Source organism: Hakea prostrata, chromosome 10 (assembly GCF_041222555.1).
Source record: "Hakea prostrata isolate BN-2017 chromosome 10, UWA_Hpros_2, whole genome shotgun sequence".
In the NCBI taxonomy this organism is placed as follows: Eukaryota; Viridiplantae; Streptophyta; class Magnoliopsida; order Proteales; family Proteaceae; genus Hakea; species Hakea prostrata.
This window is the reverse complement of record NC_142609.1, coordinates 45,987,901-46,011,150: the sequence shown is the minus strand read 5'-3', so window position 1 is coordinate 46,011,150 and position 23,250 is coordinate 45,987,901. Positions and strand designations below refer to the sequence as shown.

At 38.7% G+C, this 23,250-nt stretch overlaps 2 protein-coding genes across 2 annotated transcripts; both read left to right on the top strand.

Moving 5' to 3' along the window:
* Positions 1-997: 997 nt before the first annotated feature.
* Positions 998-19,855, top strand: EDR1 (Protein kinase superfamily protein). Its single transcript, XM_089139007.1, is given in 15 exon segments — positions 998-1,523; positions 2,800-3,222; positions 3,903-4,006; positions 6,893-7,431; positions 7,434-8,135; positions 8,663-8,703; positions 12,473-12,541; positions 12,645-12,745; positions 14,299-14,377; positions 14,469-14,567; positions 14,797-14,865; positions 14,977-15,026; positions 18,752-18,928; positions 19,397-19,521; positions 19,524-19,855. Coding segments are annotated over 15 exon segments (3,027 nt in total). The 5' UTR covers positions 998-1,106; the 3' UTR covers positions 19,556-19,855.
* A 1,743-nt stretch (positions 19,856-21,598) lies between these two features.
* Positions 21,599-22,189, top strand: LOC149003428 (flocculation FLO11-like protein). Its single transcript, XM_089138827.1, has one exon. The coding sequence runs from the start codon at positions 21,599-21,601 to the stop codon at positions 22,187-22,189; it is 591 nt and encodes a 196-aa protein (XP_088994953.1).
* Positions 22,190-23,250: the final 1,061 nt, after the last annotated feature.

Here is a 23,250-nt window from a genome sequence, read left to right as displayed (position 1 = left end):
GATAGAGATTTATGCTATTTTTGCACTTCTTCACCATATATTAGTGAGGGGTCTATTGAAGTCTTACCTCTAATTATTTTCTTAGCACTTGAAGATGAACCCCACTTCTATTATGCGGTAAAAAGAAAGCGAAAAGCTCATGTACGGGGAGATCTAAAATTGTGCTCCCATTTGGAAACCCAAAGCATGTTTCCATGGGCAGATATCATTTCAGCCGACTTCATTTCTTTATTGGTTACTTGAGTCTGCAAATTTCAAAAATCTAGAAATTTCAAATCTATGGAATCATAGTTCATAAAATTAACAAATTTTTTGAATGAAATCTATAGATTCATCCTAAAAAAACATTTATGGTGTAATGGTTCAAATCTTTAACACTTTTATAGTAGTGATGAAATCTCTGGATTTCACTTTATACTCATAAATATACAGATTCATGTTTTTAGTGTAAAGAGGTGAATCTCTAGATTTCATGAATCCAGAGATTCACACAATCAAAGGGGTATAAGTTTCCCAGTTGTGAATCAAATCTTTGGATTCATGTAATCAAACAGGCCCTAAATTCATATGAAGATGGACCCTACTCCTATTATGAGGTGAAAATATATGCTACTACGGAGAGGATTTAAAATCGTTCTCTCATTTGGAAACCCCACGCGTCTTTCCATGGGCGGATATCATCTCAGCCGACTTAGTTTCTTCATTGGCCAATTTCATGTGAAAAGACAAAGCAACATTACCGTTCGATTGGTATTTTATGATGATTGGACAATAGGGAAACAAAATTATTCGTCGGATCTGAATTTAGGGAAGATAGAAAATTCGAACGAACGGTTCAGATAATCCAAAGTGACGTATTTCGGCGTGTATCAACGAACAAAACGGAATAAACCGAAAGAAGAAGGCTGGTTTTGAAATTTCGCGGAAAGCTCACGAGCATTAATTCTTACACCGCGTGTTAAATAGTATATAAAGTCCACTAAATACACTGGGTTAAGTTTTCCCTCCTCTTACACACTTCTGATTCCGAGGGAGGAAGAACGAAAAGAGAGAAAGGAAAAAGCTCGAGGGAGAGGAGAGAGAGAGAGCGCGAAAGAGTGGAGACGATGAAGCACATTTTTAAGAAACTCCATCGAAATCACGACCCTAATCGATCGAACGAGATACCTGCTCAGTCTGTATCTTCATCTTGTGCATCTGAGAATCGTCCAACTTCCGTTCAGAATTCTGGTCAATCGCCGGCAAGTCCGTCTTCTTCATCTTCGTCTTCACCTGCTCCGGCAGCTACTGTTAGTGCACCTGTACCTACTTCAGTTTCCATCGATCGACCGGATTATTTTTCATCCGAAGAAGAATTTCAGGTTCAGTTAGCCCTAGCGATCAGTGCATCCAACTCGGATTACCGTGAGGGTTCTGATAACCATCAGATCCGTGCGGCGACTTTGTTAAGCTTGGGGCGTCTTCGGCTTGATTCAGCAAGAGAAGTAGATGAAGCTGCTGAATCGTTGTCGCGTCGGTATTGGGTGAGTTGTTTCGATTGGTGTTGTCTGCTCTAGGTTTTCTCACTGCGACACTGTAGCTTTTATTTATTCTGATAACCGAAACTCGTTTAATACTCCAGCTCATGCTGAATTATGACTTTGTTACTCTTTTTGTTGAGGAGTTCTAGAGAATTTGCACTGTTGGGATTCTGTTACCGTGTTTGTTGACGAATTCCTAAGAGCTGGACTGTTGGATGTGAAACAGTCGGAGAAGATTGTCACTTTCCTAATCTGTGATATTATGGATTTGATTCGGGCCAAGGCAAATATCTTGGCTCCAGTAAAGTGAAGGATTGACCAACAAATGAAGCCTCGGAATCCGTTGGCCCCAGGCTACTCATTTTGCTTTATTGCTGGAGTCTAGGTTTGTGTCAGGAGTTATAAGTTTCAATGCTCAAGTTGTGTGCATTTTTGAAGTCTTACCTGTGAATCATGCTGTAAGGGCCTGTTTGGTTACATGAGTCTGGAGATTTCAAATACCTAGAGATTTCATATCTATATATTTCAAATCTATGGAGTCATAATTCATAAAATTAACTGTTTGGTTAACCTAAATCTGTGGAATGTAATATGTGAATTCATTATGAAAAATTATTTGGTTTGACTTAATTTTTATAAATGCGCAAATGTTTGACGCTTTTATAGTAGTGAAATCCAGAGATTTCACCTCATACCCATAAATTTACAGATTCACGTTTTTAATGTAAAAAGATGAAATCTCTGGATTCATGTAACCAGACAGGCCCTAAATGAATTTGATGAATTAAAACTTTCCTGAGGTTTAAGTATGGTGTACACAATTTGTAAATTAATAGTGAATTTTGAGTTCAGAGTGGCAGTTGGATTATTTGGATTACTGATTGCTAAGTCTTTATAATTTGATGTCCGGCTTTTTCTTCCCTCAAAAAACATCATGTCCAACAAAGAGGGATGAGGAAGAAAATAAATCTGGAAGCCTTATCCAATATGGACAAAATACTATGTGCTGGCTACTACTAGATCAACCATAGTTTTAGAGGAGTAAGTGGCCAAACCGAAAACAGCCAAGAATCAGTGGGGGGGGGGGGGGGGACAAGAAAAATATGCACCACAAAGCAGTATCTTGTCAGTCTATTGCTCCCAAATATATGCTGAGATATGTTGGAATTTATTATGGAAAAACTTTATGTAGTGTATGGGTACAAAATGTACTGATTTAATGTACATATATATTTGTTTTCGTGTCTTAATCTGCTTGCATTGGTTTTTTGTGCACCAGGACTATAATGTGCTTGACTATGAAGAGAAAGTAGTGGATGGCTTCTATGATGTATTTGGGTCAACGAGTGGTCCTTCAAACCAAGGGAAAATTCCTTCACTTTCAGATCTTCAGACAAATGTTAGGGATCCTGGTTTTGAAGTAGTTATCGTTAATCGGGCACTTGATCCTGCACTTGAAGAGTTGAAGCAAGTTGCACATTGTATTGCATTAGATTGTCCTACTCCTGATGTTGGTCTTTTAGTACAGGGGCTGGCCGACCTTGTTACGGAGCACATGGGTGGACCAGTCAAGGATGCTAATGTTATGATGGCTAGGTGGATGGAAAGAAGTACTGAGTTACGGACTTCCCTTCAAACCATTGTGTTGCCCATTGGGTCTTTAAACATTGGTCTATCACGTCACCGTGCTTTGCTTTTCAAGGTTAGGTATTATAGATTGTTTCTGAATGTTGTCCTTCAAGCTCCACTATGCATATACTTGTAAAGAAAAACAAACCGAATGAAGTGTTATACATTATAAGTTCATCCTCCCATTCCGCGTAATGCTGAGTCTTTGTGATACAGGTGTCTGGTCAAATTTTATCTTCATACGATCCCTGGAAGTGGTTAAAATCCATGCTTTTTGCAATTACTAGAATGCAATTTTAGACTAATGAAATCTAGCATTTTGGTGATATTCTTTCACTTTGAAGAGATGTCCCTTATTTGTTTGGGTTTGAAATCTGATGAATGAGAGGGTTTTGGATCTCTCAGTCACATTGAACCAACTATTGTGTACCACATGTAAGTAGTATATCCCAAATCCTTGTAATATATAACTACTATGTGGAGATGTATTGAGTATTGGTAATTAATGGTGTTTGAATATTGAAATGAGGTGTTGGAAGTGGATTGTCTCAGGCACAGCTTTTCATAGTTTCTCTCTCCCTTATGATGGAGCTCATCAATCAGCATATTGAGCTTATTTTTGGTTAGGATGTAAATTCTCAGTCTAAATACACTGGTTCTCTAATGCTTGAGGATGAAATTATAAGGTCAACAGCTTAAGTTTTTATATTCCATTTTCCCTGAGTATGGTTTGGTCCTTTCTCCTGATGACAGGTACTAGCAGATACCATTGGTGTTCCTTGCAGACTGGTTAAAGGAAGTCATTACACTGGCATTGAGGATGATGCTGTCAACATCATTAAGTTGGAGAATGACAGGTTATACTTCCATTATCTTGGGCTTCACTTATAACTTGAATTTGTCCATTTCTGAAAAATTATTTAATATACTTTTGGAATATCTTTGTTAACTGCAGAATTGTACAGTACTAGTTGAAATTTGTTTGTGTCTTTGATTCCATTGTATTACTCAGTGGGAGATATCCATAAGGCTTCTCAGTGAAATTTGATGTTAGGTGGTTCACCCCATTAAAAGAAAAATTGTTCCTAGGTCTATCAACAGTTGGTTAAATGTTACAACTTATACTATTTGTTGGTTTGCTAAAGATTAGATGGAGCTTATTAGCTCACTTTATTTCTTTGCTATGACTTGAATTTCTGAAGATAAAAATTCTGCACCATTATACCCTTAATCAACTACTTGCCACTTAATAGAACTCCCTTTAAGAGGAGGAACCAAATTACTGCTGAGAGTTGTATTGTATATTGCTTTCGCTATCTGAACAAGGAATGAAGTCTATATCTTTGCACAAAGGGGGAAAAAAAAAGAATCTAGTTAATTGATGTAAGCCCGATTTTAGGGTTTTGGTTTCTAGGATGAATTCCTTAAAATTAAGGGTTTGCCCAGAATCTTTGATGAAATTTGAAAGCAAAAGAATAAGGATTTAATGGTTGGTTTTTAGAATGACGGGGAAACTATAGGAAAAGGGTATGGGTTGTTTTGGGTGTCTTTCAAAAATTTATGGGTGGTCCTGGTTCCTGGTTTGGTAAAGGCTAACTAAAGAGTCTGTCGGTTGTAGGATTTGGTTAACAAAAATTTAGGGAAAAATTAGGGTTTTATCAAAACCAAAGATGGGATGGTTTCATTGGTAATAGGATATCCAAACTTACCCTAGGCTAGATGGGAAGAGAAAATGAAGTGGTTGGGTTTTGGGAATGGATCTTGGAAAGCAGTTTGAAGATCTTGGGCAATCTTTGAGTCTTTCTTTTATTTATTTTCTTGTTACAGAACTGCTGCAAGTCAGTCTAGAGAGAGAGAGAGAGAGGACCAAAGGGAAATCTTGTTACAGAACTGCTGCAAGTCAGTCTAGAGAGAGAGAGAGAGGACCAAAGGGAAAGAAAGGGGGAGGGACGGTGCGGCAAGGTCTAGAAGGGGCAGGGGTGGATCCTGCAGAGTTTTGGAGGGGTGGGGATTGGTTCTTGGTGCTGCCACTGGGTAGGGAAGGGGTTCCTTGGTTGCTGCTAGGGTGGGGGAAGGGTTCGGGCTCGTTGCATGAGGAAGAAGAGGGAAGCGGAAGGGTTTTTGGTTGGATCGCAGGGTAGGGGAGGGGCTGTACTTGAAGATGGTGGCTGCTACTGGAAATTGTTGAATGCTGTAGGAAGATGCAACAACTTGAAGAAGCTTGAAGAATGTGCTGATCTTTGAAGAAGAGCTCAGTCTTTACTAAACCATGGCCCCCTCAACAAGGAACCAAGATCCTCAACTCAGATTAATATTCATTCAATAATTAGACTTAATCAATAGTAATAAAGAATATGCTTATTTATAGCCTACCAAGAGATTCCATCCTAAGTGGATTTCCTTTATAGATTAGGGTCCCCTTACAGTTACTTGACCATCCAAATAAGTCCAAGTAAAGAATTAAAGATCTAATGGAATCTCCTTGAAAATAAATCCCCCCTAAGACATAAATACTAAAGGAACTCTTGTAAAAAAAGACTAATAAGAGTCTTATCTTTAAAGAAGAATCCTAAAGACTCTAGAACTTATCTTTAACTCAAACTAGACTTCTAACTAACCAAGACTCCTCTGAAAATTAAAATTAGCAACTAATTAGGGCTGGGATGGACCAAACTACCCTTCTTGGAGGGTTCGGCCAGCCGTAGGTGCACCACTTTGGAGTGGCACCGGGGCCTACTCCAGTGGGTTTGCCCAGGGGGTGAATTCTGGTTCACATCATTAATACAGATGCTTTGTGGAGATTTCACATTTTATTTTGTCTTTGTTCTGGGCCAGCCCCAGAAAAACTGCTCTAAGGGCTTTGGTCCAACAAGAGTTGGATTTGATTAAATAAATTGTTCAGTTTTAATTTTTTGTCTTTTATTTGTTTAGTATTCCTACATAAGAGTAATTTAGACTATGTTTGAAATTTGCTTTGAGTTTCATATTTCAACTACGAGTTTTGTTTTTCCCCTTTGAATAGCATGCATTAGGATGTAATTACAGATTGAATAAAGATATGCTGTGTGTCATTTGATTGTGAAATTTCCTTCCACTGTCTCTACCTCCCCCTTCTTTGTCTTCCTTTTCTAATTCTTCACCTGTAAATGCCTGCTATAATGGTCCATTACCAGGTCTGCATCAGCATGGAAGTTGTCATATATGCTTTCTCATGTAGATCACTTCTAAAGAAAAGCATTCTTATCTAACTAATAGAGGACCAATCTAAGTCTATGGCTTAGGAAATGAACACACAAACCGAGTTTAACCATCTAATATGAGAGGTAGTTTCAAAAAAATCCATACCACCCCTTCGCTACCTACTGGGTTTTGAGATGTCCAACAGAGCCATCAATATTAAGTTAATAATGTAAATCCATTGATTGCACAAAATATTCTTACTTGGAGGTAATCCACAAGAGTCCATATGTTGCTGAGAAATCAAGCATCCATGAGATGTATATTTTCAAAATAATCAATATCATATGCCAGGTAGATCCATGATAGAATCTATGTAATCATTGAAGAGGCTAATGGAAAAGATACAGTGATACAAGAAGGAGAATTTGGTGCTGCTGACACTACATTTTAACAGCAACCCCTCACTTCTGATGAGAGAATTCATAACTTCTTGTGGACTTTCCTCTGTTGTTGTTACAGTATCCACATGTTTTCTGGAACTAACATTATATTTCCACAATCAGGGAATTTTTGGTTGATTTGATGGGAGCTCCTGGGACTCTTATACCAGCTGATATTCTGAGTGCAAAAAATTCTTCCTTCAACTCCTATAATCCAATATTGAAGAAAGCTCCTTCATCCCAGACGGCTAATGATTTGGGAGTCAGTTACTCAAGGCCAGAGCCATTACATGGTGAATATAGTGGTGGAAATGGAAAATCTGTCCTTGAGCATAATGCAACCTCAGATGGAATTGTAAGTCCTCAAAAAACACTATTGGTGCCTTCTGTCTCAACTACTAGCACTGGAATGCTGGCCCCACAGATTGGCAGTAGTTCTGCTGGAAATTCAAAGACTGTAGTTTCTGTTGACCAGTCACATAATCCATCTTCTTTGGCTGCTGGTATTTCCTCACAGGGTAAAGGGAATCATGGAGGCGTTGTAGTTGGTGACAATGTGATGCCTAATCCTAAGGATACCAAAGAGGACCCTCAAAACCTTTTTGCAGATCTTAATCCTTTTCAAAATAGAGTATCTGGAAAAACTTCTGGGCATAAAATACCCCTGACTCTAAAGTTAATGATTTTCAGAGGCAGAAAGAAAATATTGCCTCAGGTCCTGGTAGACCCCCTATGCCATTGAAATGGAAGAACCGTTCTACGTGCAATGAGGTGCCTAAAACAAAACAGTATGAATTTGTGGAAGGATTTTTTCCAAGGAATAAACAAGAAGCTCAAGATTATAATGCATTTTCATCAGCTTCCCCCAGCTATGCTACTTCAGAAAAAGCCTATGCTGAAATTCCAAAAGCTAATGCTTCTGAGGCTTCCAGCAACTGTCATACAGAAAGAAGTAAAGGTGACATGAATACCTCTGGTAGTGGAAATTCATCGGTGTCAATGGAGACAACTCAATATGATAGAATGCCTGTTGATGAGGGTGTCAATCAAATGAATAGACCACTTGCATTGGTTCAATGTCTTGAGAAAAGCCATCAGCAAGATTATGGTCATAAAGATGGTGCTTTTTTGCAGAATAACATGGTAGACCAGACAAATGATCATGGCAAGAATCTTGGTGGGAAACTTGACAGAAGAAAGTGTACTCATGACAGATTTATGAACAATAATTTACAATCAAAGGATCAAGAAAGTTCCAGTTCAGCCGTAAATATGCGTCCAAGTAGACTTGACACAATGCTAGATGATGTTGCAGAATGTGAAATTCCATGGGAAGACCTTGTCATTGGCGAAAGGATTGGATTAGGTAATATTATTCTATTGATCTTCAATCTTATGAGTTTTATTGGAGTTTATGTATATATTTTGCTGGTGAATCCTTAGGTGATTTATCTGCATTCGTTTAGTTTATCTATTTATTTTATTTTGTAATATAATTGATTGCTGCTTCCAAATGTAATACAGTTTTTTACTTCTTGTTACTCTATTCCAAAAATTCTAGTTTCCATTCTCACTAAATCTGTCAGAATTTTTTTCCTTCCTATCCAGAAAAAAATTCATTTCCTTTTGACACTTCATAAAGATTTCTCATAATTTATTTGCAGCAGTGATTGTAATTCATTTACTGAGTTGTGGTGGTTATTTTCTCTTTTCTTCCCTTTTTTCCCCCCTTTCTGTTCTTCCACTCTATTCATCCCTATCTCACTTTCTTCTGTTGGAAATGTGGTGAATTTGTTTTTTTGTTTGGGGGGGTTGGGGGTGGGTGCACAAGTGCTTCTACTTTATTGTTATATGCTTTATTGGAATGCATGATAACTTATGTCTGTTGGATAGGTTCCTACGGGGAGGTGTACCATGCTGATTGGAATGGCACAGTAAGTTTTTCTTTGTTTTTCCTTTCCCTCGTGGTCTTAACTTTCTTTGTATATGTTATTCATGTAAATTGATAGAGATTGTAGGGACTAGGCAATGGGAGAGAACTCAAACCTTAACTTAGGGGTGGAAAAAAAAAAAAAAGAAAGAAAAAAAGAAGAAAGAAAGAAAGAAAGAAAGGAAGGACACATCTATATCCGACTAGGATAGACTTTTCATATAATATCATAATTTGGATCAACGAAGACTGAAGTGTCTAAAGTGGCATTCACCCAGTTATTAATTTGGTCAAATAAACAAATAATGACATTTTTTTAATGGAAAATTGTCTGTGCCTTTTAAATGATTCTTGGGTTATGTTGTCTTTCTTTCTTTCTTCTTTTTTATTTATTTATTATTATTATTAAATAGATGCAGTGATGAACCCCAGCTTCCAAAAAAAAAAGAAAAAAAGTACGTATGTAATGTTTTAAAAATTATATTCTTAGTGTTTCCACTTTCCTGTCTTGTACTCTTGTGGTGTAATTTATAACTATGCCCATCTTGTCATGGGGACTTACTAAAAACATCGGTGATGAACATGTGTGATGTATAATATATCATAGTTGTTTAAGTTTGAACCTGATAAGACCCTCGATCAAATGAATGTGACCATCTCCTATAGTTCAATTCACTTGCGTATCAGCTTTTGGCAGCCTTTGATTCACTTAAACACAACATTCAAATTGTATAAACAAGGATCTGAAGAAGACATGTAAATGATCAATGCAATAAACTCTGTTAGCAGAACTCCATTACGTGACTCCCAGACCCGAATACACCCTTCTAAACACTGATTCAATCCCTCCTTTACCTATTCTCTATGCTTACTCTTATAGCCCCAACAATCCCCCATATATCATAACTACTTTCCACATAGACTAGCATGAGAGTGGTTGCTTGCTGATAGATACCTGCCACATGTCCTTGGCCCCCCCTCCCCCCACACATGGATGTTTTGATGCTTCTCTCTTCGCTTGTCCCTGCCATCAGATTGTTGTCCTCCTCATTTAGTAATAGGACTTTTGAGTTGCTTGTAAGGGGTCTTGGAGTGGGTGTGATGCAAAGGAAGCATAATTCCTTGTCCATTTTTTATTTTATTGTTTAGTGTCAACCAATGAGAGTGATTATTTCTTCCCGCTGTGGCTGTTGTAGCTTGAGATGATGAAGGCGAGGTCGTCTTGTGTGTTGTTGAATTTGACCGTATTTGGACCTGTTTGGTCGGAGTTAGGTCTGATTCCAGTTACTTGGCCTGATACCCGCTCGAAGCAACCACACTTAAGTAACACTGGGCTGCTGCATTATGGGATGAGTTAATGAGCTGAATGCCATTAGACTCTCTAGGCTGACGAATGTCCTGTTTTTTGGATTTACTGGACTGAGCTTGGTCCATTATTTGGGCCAATGAACCTGTAAAAAATCCCTCACTTCTGTCCTAATCTCTTCCTTCAGGCTTGACATTAAGGCGTCCTTTGGTGATGCTTCATCTCCCTCTCTGGCGACCGTGGCTAAGGTTTCGAACATGGTTGTCAATGCGAGGTGATAGAGGGCAAAGAAAACCTAGGGCAACAAGGTGACGCTAGGTTGTCTTGACCCAAAAATGGGCCTAGGTGAACGCTTCGAATTGAGCACTGTAGCCTGCAACTGTACTCCATTGATGAAGGTTGATTAATGCCTCTTGTGATGATCTCATGCTCTTAGTCGCAGCGAACCAAATCTCCTCATCTTCTCAACGTGATGGGAGCCTGCAACCCTAGAAATCGAATCCAATCTAGTGTAGCACTCTTGAAGCATATACTTGTAGTTCATCAGCTCTCATCCCCATTTAAGCCATGAAGTTGAAGTAGCTGCTTTGGTTATCCAACCAATTTCCATTTTGGTGAGGAAGGAAAACGTGTTGTCCCTCTATATATGTTCAAATCCCTCTCCGTGTTGCTCCACCGAGTGGTTTTCACAATTTCACCCATGGGATGGACTGTACTTGCCGGCAACTTCCATGTTACTTCTGGCAAGGGTGAACCCACATCTAAGGCCTTTCTTCGTTGCTTGTAAATTTGTAGTTCAGCCCTGAACTCCTGATTCTTCTTTTCTACCTCCATATGCTGGGTTAGTAATTTGAGTTTGGATCCCAAGGCCGACATTTGACCCTGCACATTTTGCACCAGTGGTTTGAGTTCTCAAGACTGGACTCCATTCTACTTCTAGCCATTCCCCGGATCAAAATTGCTCTGACAAACACATTGATAGGACCCTTGATCAAACCCTAGAATAGCTGGATTGAACCTCCTGAAATGAGACTCTTTCCTATAGTGTAATTCACTTGTGTATCAGCTCTGATTCACACACACACACACACAGACACACAAACAGCATTCAAAAAGAAGGTCTAAAGAAGAATATAAATGAGCCATGCAATAAACTTAGTAATGGAACATTACAAGAGCCTCCCAGACCTGAATATACCCTCCAAAATGCCCCTAGCAGGGGCCTTCCCCCTTTTGCAAGCAAGCTTGCCCAAAAGCACTAATTCCATTCCCCCACTGCCTATTCCCTATGCTCTCTAATATAGTCCCTGCAATCCTCCTAGCAAACTACTTTCCACATAGGCCAACATGAGAGTGACTTCTTCCCGGTATGACCCTGCCACCCAAAAAAGAAAAAACCCCCCTCACACACTTGGTTATTTTGATGCTCTACAACGCACTACCCCTACTCCCTCACTTATTGTCTTAATGAAGCTTTAATGATTCATATGCATTAAGTAAATCATGCGTACATAGGTTCTATAAGTCTGCATCTTCACTTCTTCAACACAGTGGTTTCAAACTTATGTTCAAAATGAAACTTACAGTGTTTTTTCCATCAATCTGAGGCCACCAATGTGTTTAGTATGTCTACAATAGGTTAGAAAGCAATCTCCAGCCCAAAAAACCCTTAAAGGTCACTGAAATGGGCTACCAAATTGGGCCAAGATGGGAGGAAGTTTTCCTCCAACTCTATGAGAAGTCTCTTTCTTGGCCCAGTGAGATGGCTTCCAAGATCGAGTTTTCAAACGATGAGCTCAACTCTTTTTTAGACTTTCTAGTATATCCTCAAATCTCATCCCGATGATCTGCATTGCTAGGATTTGTGAACTACATCTTGGCATCCAATTTGCCTTGTGCAAAATATGATGTGGAGCCATGTGATAGAATATTCTGTACCCATCTTTCTAGATTCTGGTGAAGTTTCTGCTGAAACAAGAAATGGAAGTGTCTTAAACTTGATTTGAAATTAATTTTTTTTTCAAGAACACAACTAGATCCATTACAGTTAGATGCTAATTATGTAATTTTATAAAACTTAAAACTTGTTTTAATCACTTCTCAACCTGTGAGATGGGTACAACATTCTCTATCAAATGAACCCACTCTTGTGATGCGTAATATGTTTGGCGCATGGCTAGGGCTTGTTTGCGTGAAATGGCCAAATATTGAATAAAACTTGAGGTGCAAATGAAGCTTGGTCTGTCTTCTGACTCAAAATTCAACAATGGAGGACAGTCCTTTTCTCTCAGGCATTCGGAAGTGCTCTGTGATGTATATGCATTTTATACTTGTAAAACTATAGTTTTGAAATTTTTTTCTGTCTTTCATTAAATTTATTTAATTAAGTTATTACCAGGAGACTCCTCTTACCGGATAAAAAGTAGGACATTCTTACTTCTGGCTTGTTGTATTTGTTGAAGCACAGGAGGTAGCCGTGAAGAAGTTTCTGGACCAGGACTTCTCGGGAGATGCATTGCAGGAGTTCAGAAGTGAGGTAAGGAGGTATCTAGTGAATGAGATTTCTGGAAGATTACAACTGTTTTTAATCAACACCTATATCCTAATTAGGATTTCTGCTGGTCGTCTTTAAATGTCAGGTGCGAATTATGCGCAGGTTGCGTCATCCAAATGTTGTTCTTTTCATGGGTGCTGTCACCCGCCCCCCCAACCTTTCTATTGTAACGGAGTTTCTACCAAGGTAATAGAGTTGGTTACCTTTTTTTCTTTTTTCTATGTCTTCTTACACAGCTTATGGAAGTTGGTCTAGTGTTCATTTACAACATAACTAAAGTTGTCAAAGGACTTCGAAGTTTTGTCATTGCAACTGTTATAGCTTTAGTGTGACTGAATGGTCATCTCATGGGCTATCAAGCCTTGATGGCCTTATACGTGCCTTAGGGGATTTGCGTGTTCTCTTTATTTCCCTAAATAAATGCATGAATCCATGTTGCCGAGCCCATTTAGTGGGACAAGGCTTGTTGTTCTTGTTGTTTATTTTCCCTAAATGAGTGAGCTACAAGTGTGAAGTTGTATTTGATTAGTGTGATGAATGACTTCCACCCGCACCCCCCTCCAAAAAAAAAAAAAAAAAAAAGCCACTCCAAAATTTCTTTCCTGGCAACTCATTGGGTAGAAAGTGCAGGAGGTATGTGTGGCCATTTTTTCTTAGAATGCCTAGTGGAATAGAAGTTCTGAAACCTGGTGAAGGACCGTATTGACAAGGTCCCAGGAGGAGTGCAGGACGCCATTGTCACTTTCTCCCCATTCTGTCTTCTCTATTTACAGGGGTACCAAGTAACTAAATGTAGCTGCTAGGAGTTATGCAGTCTCTGCAAACTCAAAACTTATGTTGATGATTTGAAGTTGAAAATTCTTTTTTCTAGATATAAATATAAAGTCCAACTTGAGCAAAATGCTTGAGTCGAAGTTGCAAAATTTTGCAAATTGTTGGAGGAATTTTTCCATGTATCCACTGCCTCCCTATTCATTGTCATGCTAAATTTATCTGTGAGAGTGATATCTAAGCATTATCTCCCCATTTTGTCTTCTCTATTTACATGGGTACCCAAGTAACTAAACTGTGTCTAAGTATGTTGTCTTGTCTCGTGCATCATCTTGTCTTGGTAAATGGAAAGAGATATCTCACAAGATCTTACTGAGATATGAAGAGTTCTCCTACTGTGTCAACCTCTTCGATATGTTATTTTTCAAATTTAATAAGTCTCCCTGAGGAGGTAAAAGTAAAATACAAAAACTTAAAAGAGTTACAATTTAGCATGACTTATAAGTTATAACAACTAAATGGCAGAAGTACCCTTTTACAACATAGGCTCTAATGTGGACAGCCTAAAAGTAAAATACAAAAACTTAAAGAGTTACAACTTAGCATGACTTATAAGTTATAACAACTAAATGACAGAAGTACCCTTTTACAACATACGCTATAACGTGGACAGCCTAAAAGTAAAATACAAAAACTTAAAGAGTAACAACTTAGCATGACTTATAAGTTATAACAACTAAATGACAGAAGTTCCCTTTTACAACATAGGCTATATCGTGGACAGCCTATTTATCCTCACCGGAATTACCCTTTACGACATAAACTCTAACATGACAACCTATTATTCCTGACTGTTAGATAGGTTAATAATGCCAATGCCCTGTTTCTACATTATAGAGCTTCTTCATTTTAGCTTGCCAAATTGTTTTCTGCAATTGGTGAACTTATTAATACTTATGGTCTTCCAGGGGAAGCTTATACCGTATTCTTCATCGTCCTAATTGTCAAATAGATGAAAAGCGCAGAATAAAAATGGCTCTTGATGTGGTATGAATTATCAGATATTTTTCTAGTGCCTTGGCATCGTTACATGTATTATATTTCCATATTGGATTCAACGTATCTTTTTGTTCATCAGGCCAAAGGTATGAATTGCTTGCACTCTAGCACACCAACAGTTGTTCATCGTGACCTCAAATCACCAAATTTATTGGTTGATAAGAATTGGAATGTCAAGGTATGAATGTTTGTTATATTATGGACCATTATGTTTATTTTTCAGAGTTACCTTTCCAGGGTCTTTAATTGCCTGTGAAACTGGATCTGTGCATGCCCATTGAAGGACAAAAAAAGATCAACCTTAATAGGGAGATTACCTACAGAACACTCTGTGCATCCCCAATCCAGCATTTTTCATTTGTACTAACTGAGAAATTCTTTGTGCATTTTAATGCTTAAACATGAAGGTTTGTGATTTTGGACTGTCACGATTGAAGCATAATACATTTTTGTCTTCGAAGTCCACTGCTGGAACGGTGAGAATCACAAAACCAATTTCAGAGATACATTCCTATCTATAATTAGAGAATAAAAGTTCTTGTCACTATATATTCCTCTTTCTGATTAATTTCTCTTGAACCTACTAGCCGGAGTGGATGGCACCTGAAGTTCTTCGCAATGAGCCCTCAAATGAGAAGTAAGATAGACCGTCTTATCTTTCTGTAGATTTTCTGTACTATAATGTATATGTGTGCGTGTGTGTGTCTCCTTTTTTATAGTGTAAAATAATATATTTATATTTTGTGATGTTGTCGTGTCCAAGTGGTCACAGGATTGAATTTGGAAACAGCCACCATTGCCCCTACAGAAAGAGGGGTAAGGCTGCATCTGTAATGACCCAGACCCTGCAGTGGTGGGAGCCTTGTGCACTGCATACTCCCCATTGATGTTGTCTTTGTCAATATTGTCTACTCCATCAGTCCATCCCCTGATTGCTTTAATATTTCTGTCACTTCTAGATTCCATGTAGCTGATCCCATTGAGTTGAGGCTATGATGATGTTGTAATGTATCTGTCTAGTCTCATAGTGGTGCAGTGCTCATTGCTGTCCTTGTGCAATCTTCCTATTTCTTCGCTGACAATGTTTTAGTTTGTTCAGTTTGTATAAGCAGGTTTCCTCTGGTATTCTCTCCCCCCCCCCCCTCTCTTTCTCTCTCTCTCTCTCGGTTTTGGGGGGGGGGGGGTTGACACTGAATTTAAGTTGTCATTTGAGTTTACAAGGAGCAACTTTGACTGGTCTTGTCTTTTATTGCTTTGATGGTAAAATTAACTGAATGGAAAAAATTTGTTGTCCTCGTTATGCCAAGAAGCATGTCAATGATGTAGAGAGAAAGAAGTCAGATATGATACATAAGTCCTCCACAGTACTAGTACGTGAAGAAAGAAACTTAAGCTATAATTATCCACTTCTCTTGTTATTTGGAAATGGTTTGTGTTACCATTGTATTGATTATAAGGAAAATCATTCAACTCCCCACACCCCACCCAAAACCAAAAGAAGGGAATTCATTAATCTATAGGCCTGTTCTAAAGAATAATGTTATGTCAGAATAGATTCGTGGTAATGGGTATGCCAGGAAGTGTCATCACTTTGTGATGGGGGATGTGCTCTAAAACAGGAAGTCTTAGATTAGTGCATGCGTGCATGAATTAGGGAAGAAATACAGGAACCAATATAGCGAGGGAAATGGGAAAGAAGTGATGTAGCCTCAGATAGAAAAGGAACACCTAGGGGCCCGTAACACCAGATCTTATTTGAACATTCAAATTCTGGTAGGCTATAAAATTGGGTTTAGGGTCCACGTGAAGGCTAGCTGAGGTCAATATTAGGGTTTGTTAGTATGGTTATGATCTCTAGTTGATCAAAAGTCTTGTCAATGAAGATTTGAGGTTTTCATGGAAGAGGCTTGAATGCTGAATTTGAGATTCCAGCAAATTAGTTGTAACGGGGATGTAATGTAATTGCAAAATTATCAAATCGAAACTCAAGGCTGAGAAAGGAAACTTAAGGCTTATGGAGAAATTAGGAGATTTGGGGGTTGATGATTGTGAATAACTCACTATAGTTGCAGGAGATCCTTGGCAGCAGGTTGTTACTAGCCCAATTTGATGAAAAACTGAAAGTTAAGTAATTGGAGATCTTCAATCAACTTCAAAGATAGCTTGAGTTGAACGTCACGGGCCACAAGGAGTCAATTGGTCCCACATCAATCCCACTGGAGTTTAGATCCAACACTAGGTTGAGCTCTTGCAAGGAGGGAGAAGATAGCAGCCATATAAATCAAAATTATTGAATATCTGAGCTGGCTTGCCCTCACCATTCCCCTTTATTTAAAATCGCCATAGGCCTTACTTCTATTCAGCTTGGGATTCACACCCTTTTGCTGGCTCTCACCTCCTCTCAAAATTGTGGAGGTGGAACTACCTCAGAAATTTAAAAAAAGAAAGAATGCGACATCATTATTTAAAAATTCCCCTTGGCCAAGGGAACATCCCTATGACTTAAAAGTGGATCAAATTATTCAAGTTGAACCACTGGTTTGAACCAGCATATCGGGTTCTATAAATACATGAAATAAAAAACAGGATAGACTGCTGGTACTAGTACTACTAATTGTTCTTGATGCAGATCTAGGTGTCCGGATCTGCATCAAGAACAATTGCTGGTGGTGGTTCCAGGTGACAGCTGAAGGTCACTGTCCTTGTTTATGGGGACTTTCTATTGGTTTCACAGATCTAGTCTAGATTGAATGAAATTGATTATATGATGTGGAAAACAATTGGACATGCACAGTGGAAGGTGTGACTCTGTGTGTTGATGGCTGGACTATACTGAGTGGAGAACCAAGTATGAAATTTTAGAGCTGAGGCTTCGTTGAGTCTCAATGGACCTTGTGAAGAATGAATATAGTTCCAAGACTAATGGGATGTCGATAGGATGAAACTCAGAGGAAGGGCCTCTAGCATTGATATGCTCTGGTGAGATCCTGAGCCTTGGACAGGGTTGTTTGCTATCTCCAGAGACAGCAGCAGCAACAATCAACCTTATTCCAACTAAGTCGGGTTCGCTACATGGATCTTTCCCTTCCAGTCAGTTTTATCGAGGTCATACTGGACACAAGGCATATGCCGTCCAAGTCTTTTCTCACCACTTCTGTTAAGTTTACTTTAGATCGTCCCAAGCTCTTTTGGTTTTTTTGATCTAGATAAAATCACTCCTCTGTAGTTGAGCATTTAAAGCTTCTGTTAAACATAGCCGTGCCACCACAGATGACTTTCTCATAGCTAATCATGCATCAAGAGAATTCTTTGTAAAAACTCAAGAGATACGAATTCTTTGGGATTCAGGGCTTACAAAAGAGTCATTCTGAAAGGTACAGTTGCTGTTTTGCTAACTGGGTAAAGAGAAGAAGAGTGTTTAAAGTGACAGCTAAAAAAATAAGGAATTTGCAAACATAGAAGTTGAGATAGGAAAAGTGGGTTCAAAATCCAGACACCCTATTTATTGTACATGGTAGATTCTAAATGTGAAATGCACATATTAGATAGGAAATTATCTGATCGGCTGACAGAAAACAATTTTTTCACTATGAAATTCCAAGGGAAATTGGTTTAGCTCAATCTTGAAACTGACTATGGAAACTTTTAAAAGTAAGATAAGAAACAGTCTATAGTTTGTATTCCAAGTAAGTGGCAGAGCAATTTATTGTGTCAATCGCAGCAACAGTTTGCACTTGGCCATGGATGGTAAACAGGGTTATCCTGATAAAATGAGGACCTGTAAGAAAAATCTCATTTTCTGTTTATTGCAGTGGCTTCCATTGACCTTTTTAAATTCAATTCTCACAATGTCATTTTCTTTTGGTTAGTGACGATGTCGATTGGGTTGGGGATTAAGTGGTGGAGTGTTTCATAAAGTATTTCTAACCTTGAAACATGGGGTTTGATTTTATTTCTCCTTTTTTTTTTGTGGGGGGGGGGGGGGATGGGGGGTTGAATTTCAACTCTCCTCAAACTGGCTCTGAGAGACTTAAAATGTAACTCTGTTCTGCTCTTCTCATTCCCCTCTCCGAGTACCTCCAACATGAATAAACTGCTTTAATACTTGAAAATGAAATACAGACATTGCAATACTCAACCAAGTAGTGCCCGATAGGTTAAGGAAAGTTGGTTGGATCCTTGATCTTTATAGATTAAACCTGATCATCACCTGTTGATGTCCATCAAAATTTTTAACCACTAAACTGGCCTTGCTGTGCCTGATCTTTCCCACCTGTATGTATGATTTATCCACTTACTTTTGTGTCTTGGGGTGTTTTTATGATTTAAATCTTCATTTGTATCTTGTTCGACTTTGCACAGGTGTGATGTCTATAGCTTTGGAATCATTCTATGGGAGCTTGCAACATTGAGAATGCCATGGAGTGGAATGAACCCGATGCAGGTGGTTGGTGCAGTGGGATTTCAGAATCGCCGACTTGAGATTCCAAAGGAACTTGATCCCTTGGTTGGAAGAATAATTTGGGAATGCTGGCAGACGTAAGTCGACTTGAAAATGTGCTCATGCATCTTATTGCTTGTACACAGCCCAAAGATTTGCTGCTTCATCAACCCTTGGTTATTCTGAAATTAGACATGCCCTGCTCCTCTGCGGACAATTGTCACTTTATTTTTTGCTGATAATATATGTGCAAACACCCCTTCTTTGGTCTGCCAGCAGTTAATGATTAGTTATTTGATTTCCAGACACTTTCTGAAAACCATCAACTCTTGAATGTCCTCTTCCCATGTAGTGGGCTTTATTTGGATGAATATGCCCATTTTCCAGGCAGTGTGCTACGGAGGACCTGCCTGATTCAACTATCTCAAAAAGGGCCTAATTTTCATCCAAGTATATCAGTTAGCATGTCATGACCTCATTTTGGGTGATCCTAAAGAGTTTCTTGAAGAGGCCAACCCTCATTTGATTCTGTTTTTCATGCGTTTTGGACTCCTTTTTTTTTGCAGTGATCCGAACTTGCGGCCTTCATTTGCACAGCTAACGGCAGCTCTCAAGCCCTTGCAACAACTTGTTGTTCCTTCACTTCCAGAGCAGCAAAGTCCTCTGCCACAGGAGATATCTGTGAACTCTACACCTTAGAAAGAGTCTCAGCTTCCCAACTGTGAATAAAAAGGAAACAAGCTGTTGCTTTTTGTAGGGTGAAGGTAAATACTAGAACTTGAAGGTGGGCATTGGTCCTTGATAATGGTGTGTATGATTGTACGTGTTACTGCCGCATGAAAGACCTCAGTGGCATTTTTGTACAGTGTTGAGGGTTCTTCCTACACAGCGGCACATACAAATGCTTCGTAAAGTCATTGAAATCATACTTATATATTGTAACATGTAACCAATTTCTGATTGTATTTCTAATGAAATTGATAAAAGCTTTTTGGGGTTTCGTCCAGCTCCTTTTCTTCCTTTTTTTTCCCCTTTTGGGGGGGGGGGGGGGGGTGTATATCTTTCATTAATATGAAGGTTGAGGGAGGGAGGGAGAGGGCTCTGTGTAATAATATTTTAAGGTATAGTCTGGTGAACGTAGACATATTGTTTCAGACATTAATCTGATACACTCTTAAGTTCATTGAGAAGGTTGTTGAGAGCAAATCTGGTAGTGAATTGTTAAAAGGACCTCTCATGCACTAAGAAGATTTCTGTTTCAGTTATTGTAAGTTGTGATTGCCGATGTTGTAGCAATGTTCTAAAAGTATAACCTGTAATGTTTTACAGAGGGAGGAATCAAAGTTAATTGGAAGCTGTTACGACGTAAAAATTCTTGTAGCAACATTCTGTGATGCTAGGATTTTGGAACTACCTGATGTAAGACAGTCATATGTGCACAGAAATTCAAACATAAATAAAAAGGAAAACAAAGAGACAGAGAGAGAGGAATAGAAGAAATAGGGGAAGATAGGGGACAAATGAGCTGCAGGAAGAGCATGCCAGGATTGATTGAAGGAGATGGGATTCACTGGTTTGGGCACAAGCAGCACTAGCTAGGGTGAAGCATTTTACAAAATCCTCTCCTGAAGTCCAGAATAAAGATAATTTTCATGGATGATTGTCATTTTTAGTCCAAATAAAATAATAGTTTTATTTTCCTTTAAATGATAGTAAAAAAAAAAAAGGTATACTACTATTTTTATGATTAAAATGCCTTTAAAATTTTATTTATTAAGTGTCAATAATGTAATATTGGAATAAGCTTATAAATTGTAACTGATTAGGCAATAATACCCATAGATTATAAATATATCTTAGTCATAAAAATGACAATATGTCCTTAGTTTAAAAATTTTTTTTTTTTTTTTAAAATCCTTAATTTATCTTTTGTAAATGATATCATTTTTAGTTGATAAAGTTGTATTTTTTGCCAAAACCGGCAAGCCCTTCCCAAGAGTGAAAAGAGTAATAATAAGGGTATTAAAGTCATTTTAAACCCCCTGAAATGGATATGGATGATGGATCAGCTGAATCTTGTCGCATGTCGGTGTGCATGACTACATACATGTAGCGTAGCGGGATTGAACAGTCGGTTACTTCGTTAGAAAAATGGAGGACATTCTTGTAACTGAAAATGTTTCCTACTCGGAAGCAGCAGACACACTAGTCTGAAATCTCTGTATTTAAATGCAAACAATTCTCATTTCAGATCCGCGATTCCTGTGAAAATCTTCAGGGTGGAACAACTTTCATTGCATCTTGAGAAGAAACCTGACCATCAGAGAGCATTTCGTCTTTAGTAAACATAATTTCCTGTTTCAGAAACCCTAGTGTAAATCCATCTCCTGAACGCGGTTGTTGTTCTTTCTTGAGGTGATTTCTCTGCTCTGCAATCTTGGTTTTGGTTTATTACATATGCTATGCAATGTTGGTTTCGTCGTTCTCATGAATTTTTCCTTTCCATGTTATACTCTGTTTTGATGGATTTTGTTATTTATGATTGTTACTGCAGATTTTGATGTGGTTTTTTTCCTTCTTGGATCTTCGCTTCTAAGCCTCATTGTACGAAGACCTAGTCTATTTAGATGGAAATGATTAGTCTACTCTGTTGAAATCTCAGTCGCAAACAGCTGCTTTCAGTGAATTTTTTTAAGGCTTTGATCTGTAGTTTGGTTTTCTTGAACTGGATATCTTGACCTGGTTGCTGGTACCACTGACACGCTCAAATGGAGACGATGGTTATTGTTACGCACCACATCAGAACCGACTCAAAGTTTCATGATCAATTTGGTTATTCTCCATCCAGAAGCTTCAGGGAGATTAATTGTAGAACTTTTCAATCTGAGTTAGGTATTCTGCCTACCCCATTGAAGCCATCTAACAGTGGTGATGCGATTAGACAGGCTTGCTCTTCCCCTGGAACCCCAATGACTGTTACCGCTAGTTGGGAAGAAGATGAAAGTTTGAATAGTGATGGGAAAGCTAGTTCAGTACCTATTAACATCGAGGCTAGAAAGGTCGAAAGGTTTTTTAGCGATGGCCTTTCTTCCTCTGAACGCTGGGCAGGGCCAACTTATTCGAACTCACCTCCTCCCAGTTCATTACCAATCCCTAAATTTTCAATCCCTCAAAAGCGCAGTTTGTCGCTTGAGGTGCCAGTTTCAGTATCAGATGGAAGGATTTACCCCTTGGTCAAGTCCGCTCCGCCTTCACCTACAAGGGATCGATACTCTTCTTGGAGGCGTTTTTGTCTGAGCAACGACTCGGCAACCAGAGACCTTCGTCGTATTCTCCATCTGGATATAAGCGATGAATGACGATCGTGGTTCTGAACCCTGTAAACCTACAAACTCCTGCAACTTGTTTTGGTGCTATTTTGTACATAAAAGAGTAGCTAACTTACCTTGTATTGTAAGTCTCTGCAACTTCATTACGGCTTCCTACTGCAAAGAAAACTGTCAGTGGCTGGTTTTCTACGACAATCTCCAGATTGATGTTGGGTGAATATGGTTCTCTCTTGGCCGATGGTGCCAAGGGTTTTATCAGAAATGGTACAGCTGCAATATTCATGTTGTCTTTACGATGTGAATTTATGCTGATGAGTGCCGATTCTCTTTTAAGAATGCGGATCATCAGAAGCTCCTTAAATGTGAATTTCACAACGTCAAATGCATTTTACTGGTTTCATTGATGAATTAGGTTAGGAATTTCTTGTTTCGCGTTCAATGTTAATACCTTAGGGTCATTTCCTTCCACTAGGACTCCCATCAGTTTGTGTAGTTTTCTTTACCTTCTGTGCTCCTCCTAAGTTTGTGTGTTCCCCTTGGGTCTGGATATATGAATCTTTTCATTCTTCTTTCTTAGAATGTTAATAGAAATTTCTTGACCATATGATACACTGTTAATTCTTGCTTTGTCTCTTCTTAGATTGTCTTGTCCATAGTGCGTCGCCTGCATTCCTTGCCCAGATGATAGAGTCCAGCTTCCTTTCATTCTCACCATTTTTTTTCTTCTCACTACACTTCTTCCTTCCTTGATGCTTTGCAAGTTTTTGCGTTTTGCTCACCCCATTTTCAGGGTTTTATGATGGAAAGTGGGGAGCCGCATTTACAGGAAAATCGTTTGTTTTTCCACCTCCTCTGCTCTATAGCATGTAGAATCAATGTGTCCTCGTGTCATACTTCTGTAACTCCTTTTGGTCCTCTTGGGCCTGAGATGGTCTGCAACTGCTTCTCTTAAGTTTTCAGTGGTGAAACTCATCACTCTTTGGAGATTGCTGGCTGTGAGGCTTCTTACAAGGTATAATTTTTCTCTTGCTCTTTTTCTGTATTTTTAATGGCTATGAGTTCTTCCTGTATCTTATTGTACCTGTATCATT

Coding starts and splice junctions, on each gene's coding strand:
- LOC149003428 (XM_089138827.1), top strand. CDS start 21,599: ATGGAGACGATGGTTATTGTTACGCACCACATCAGAACCGACTCAAAG.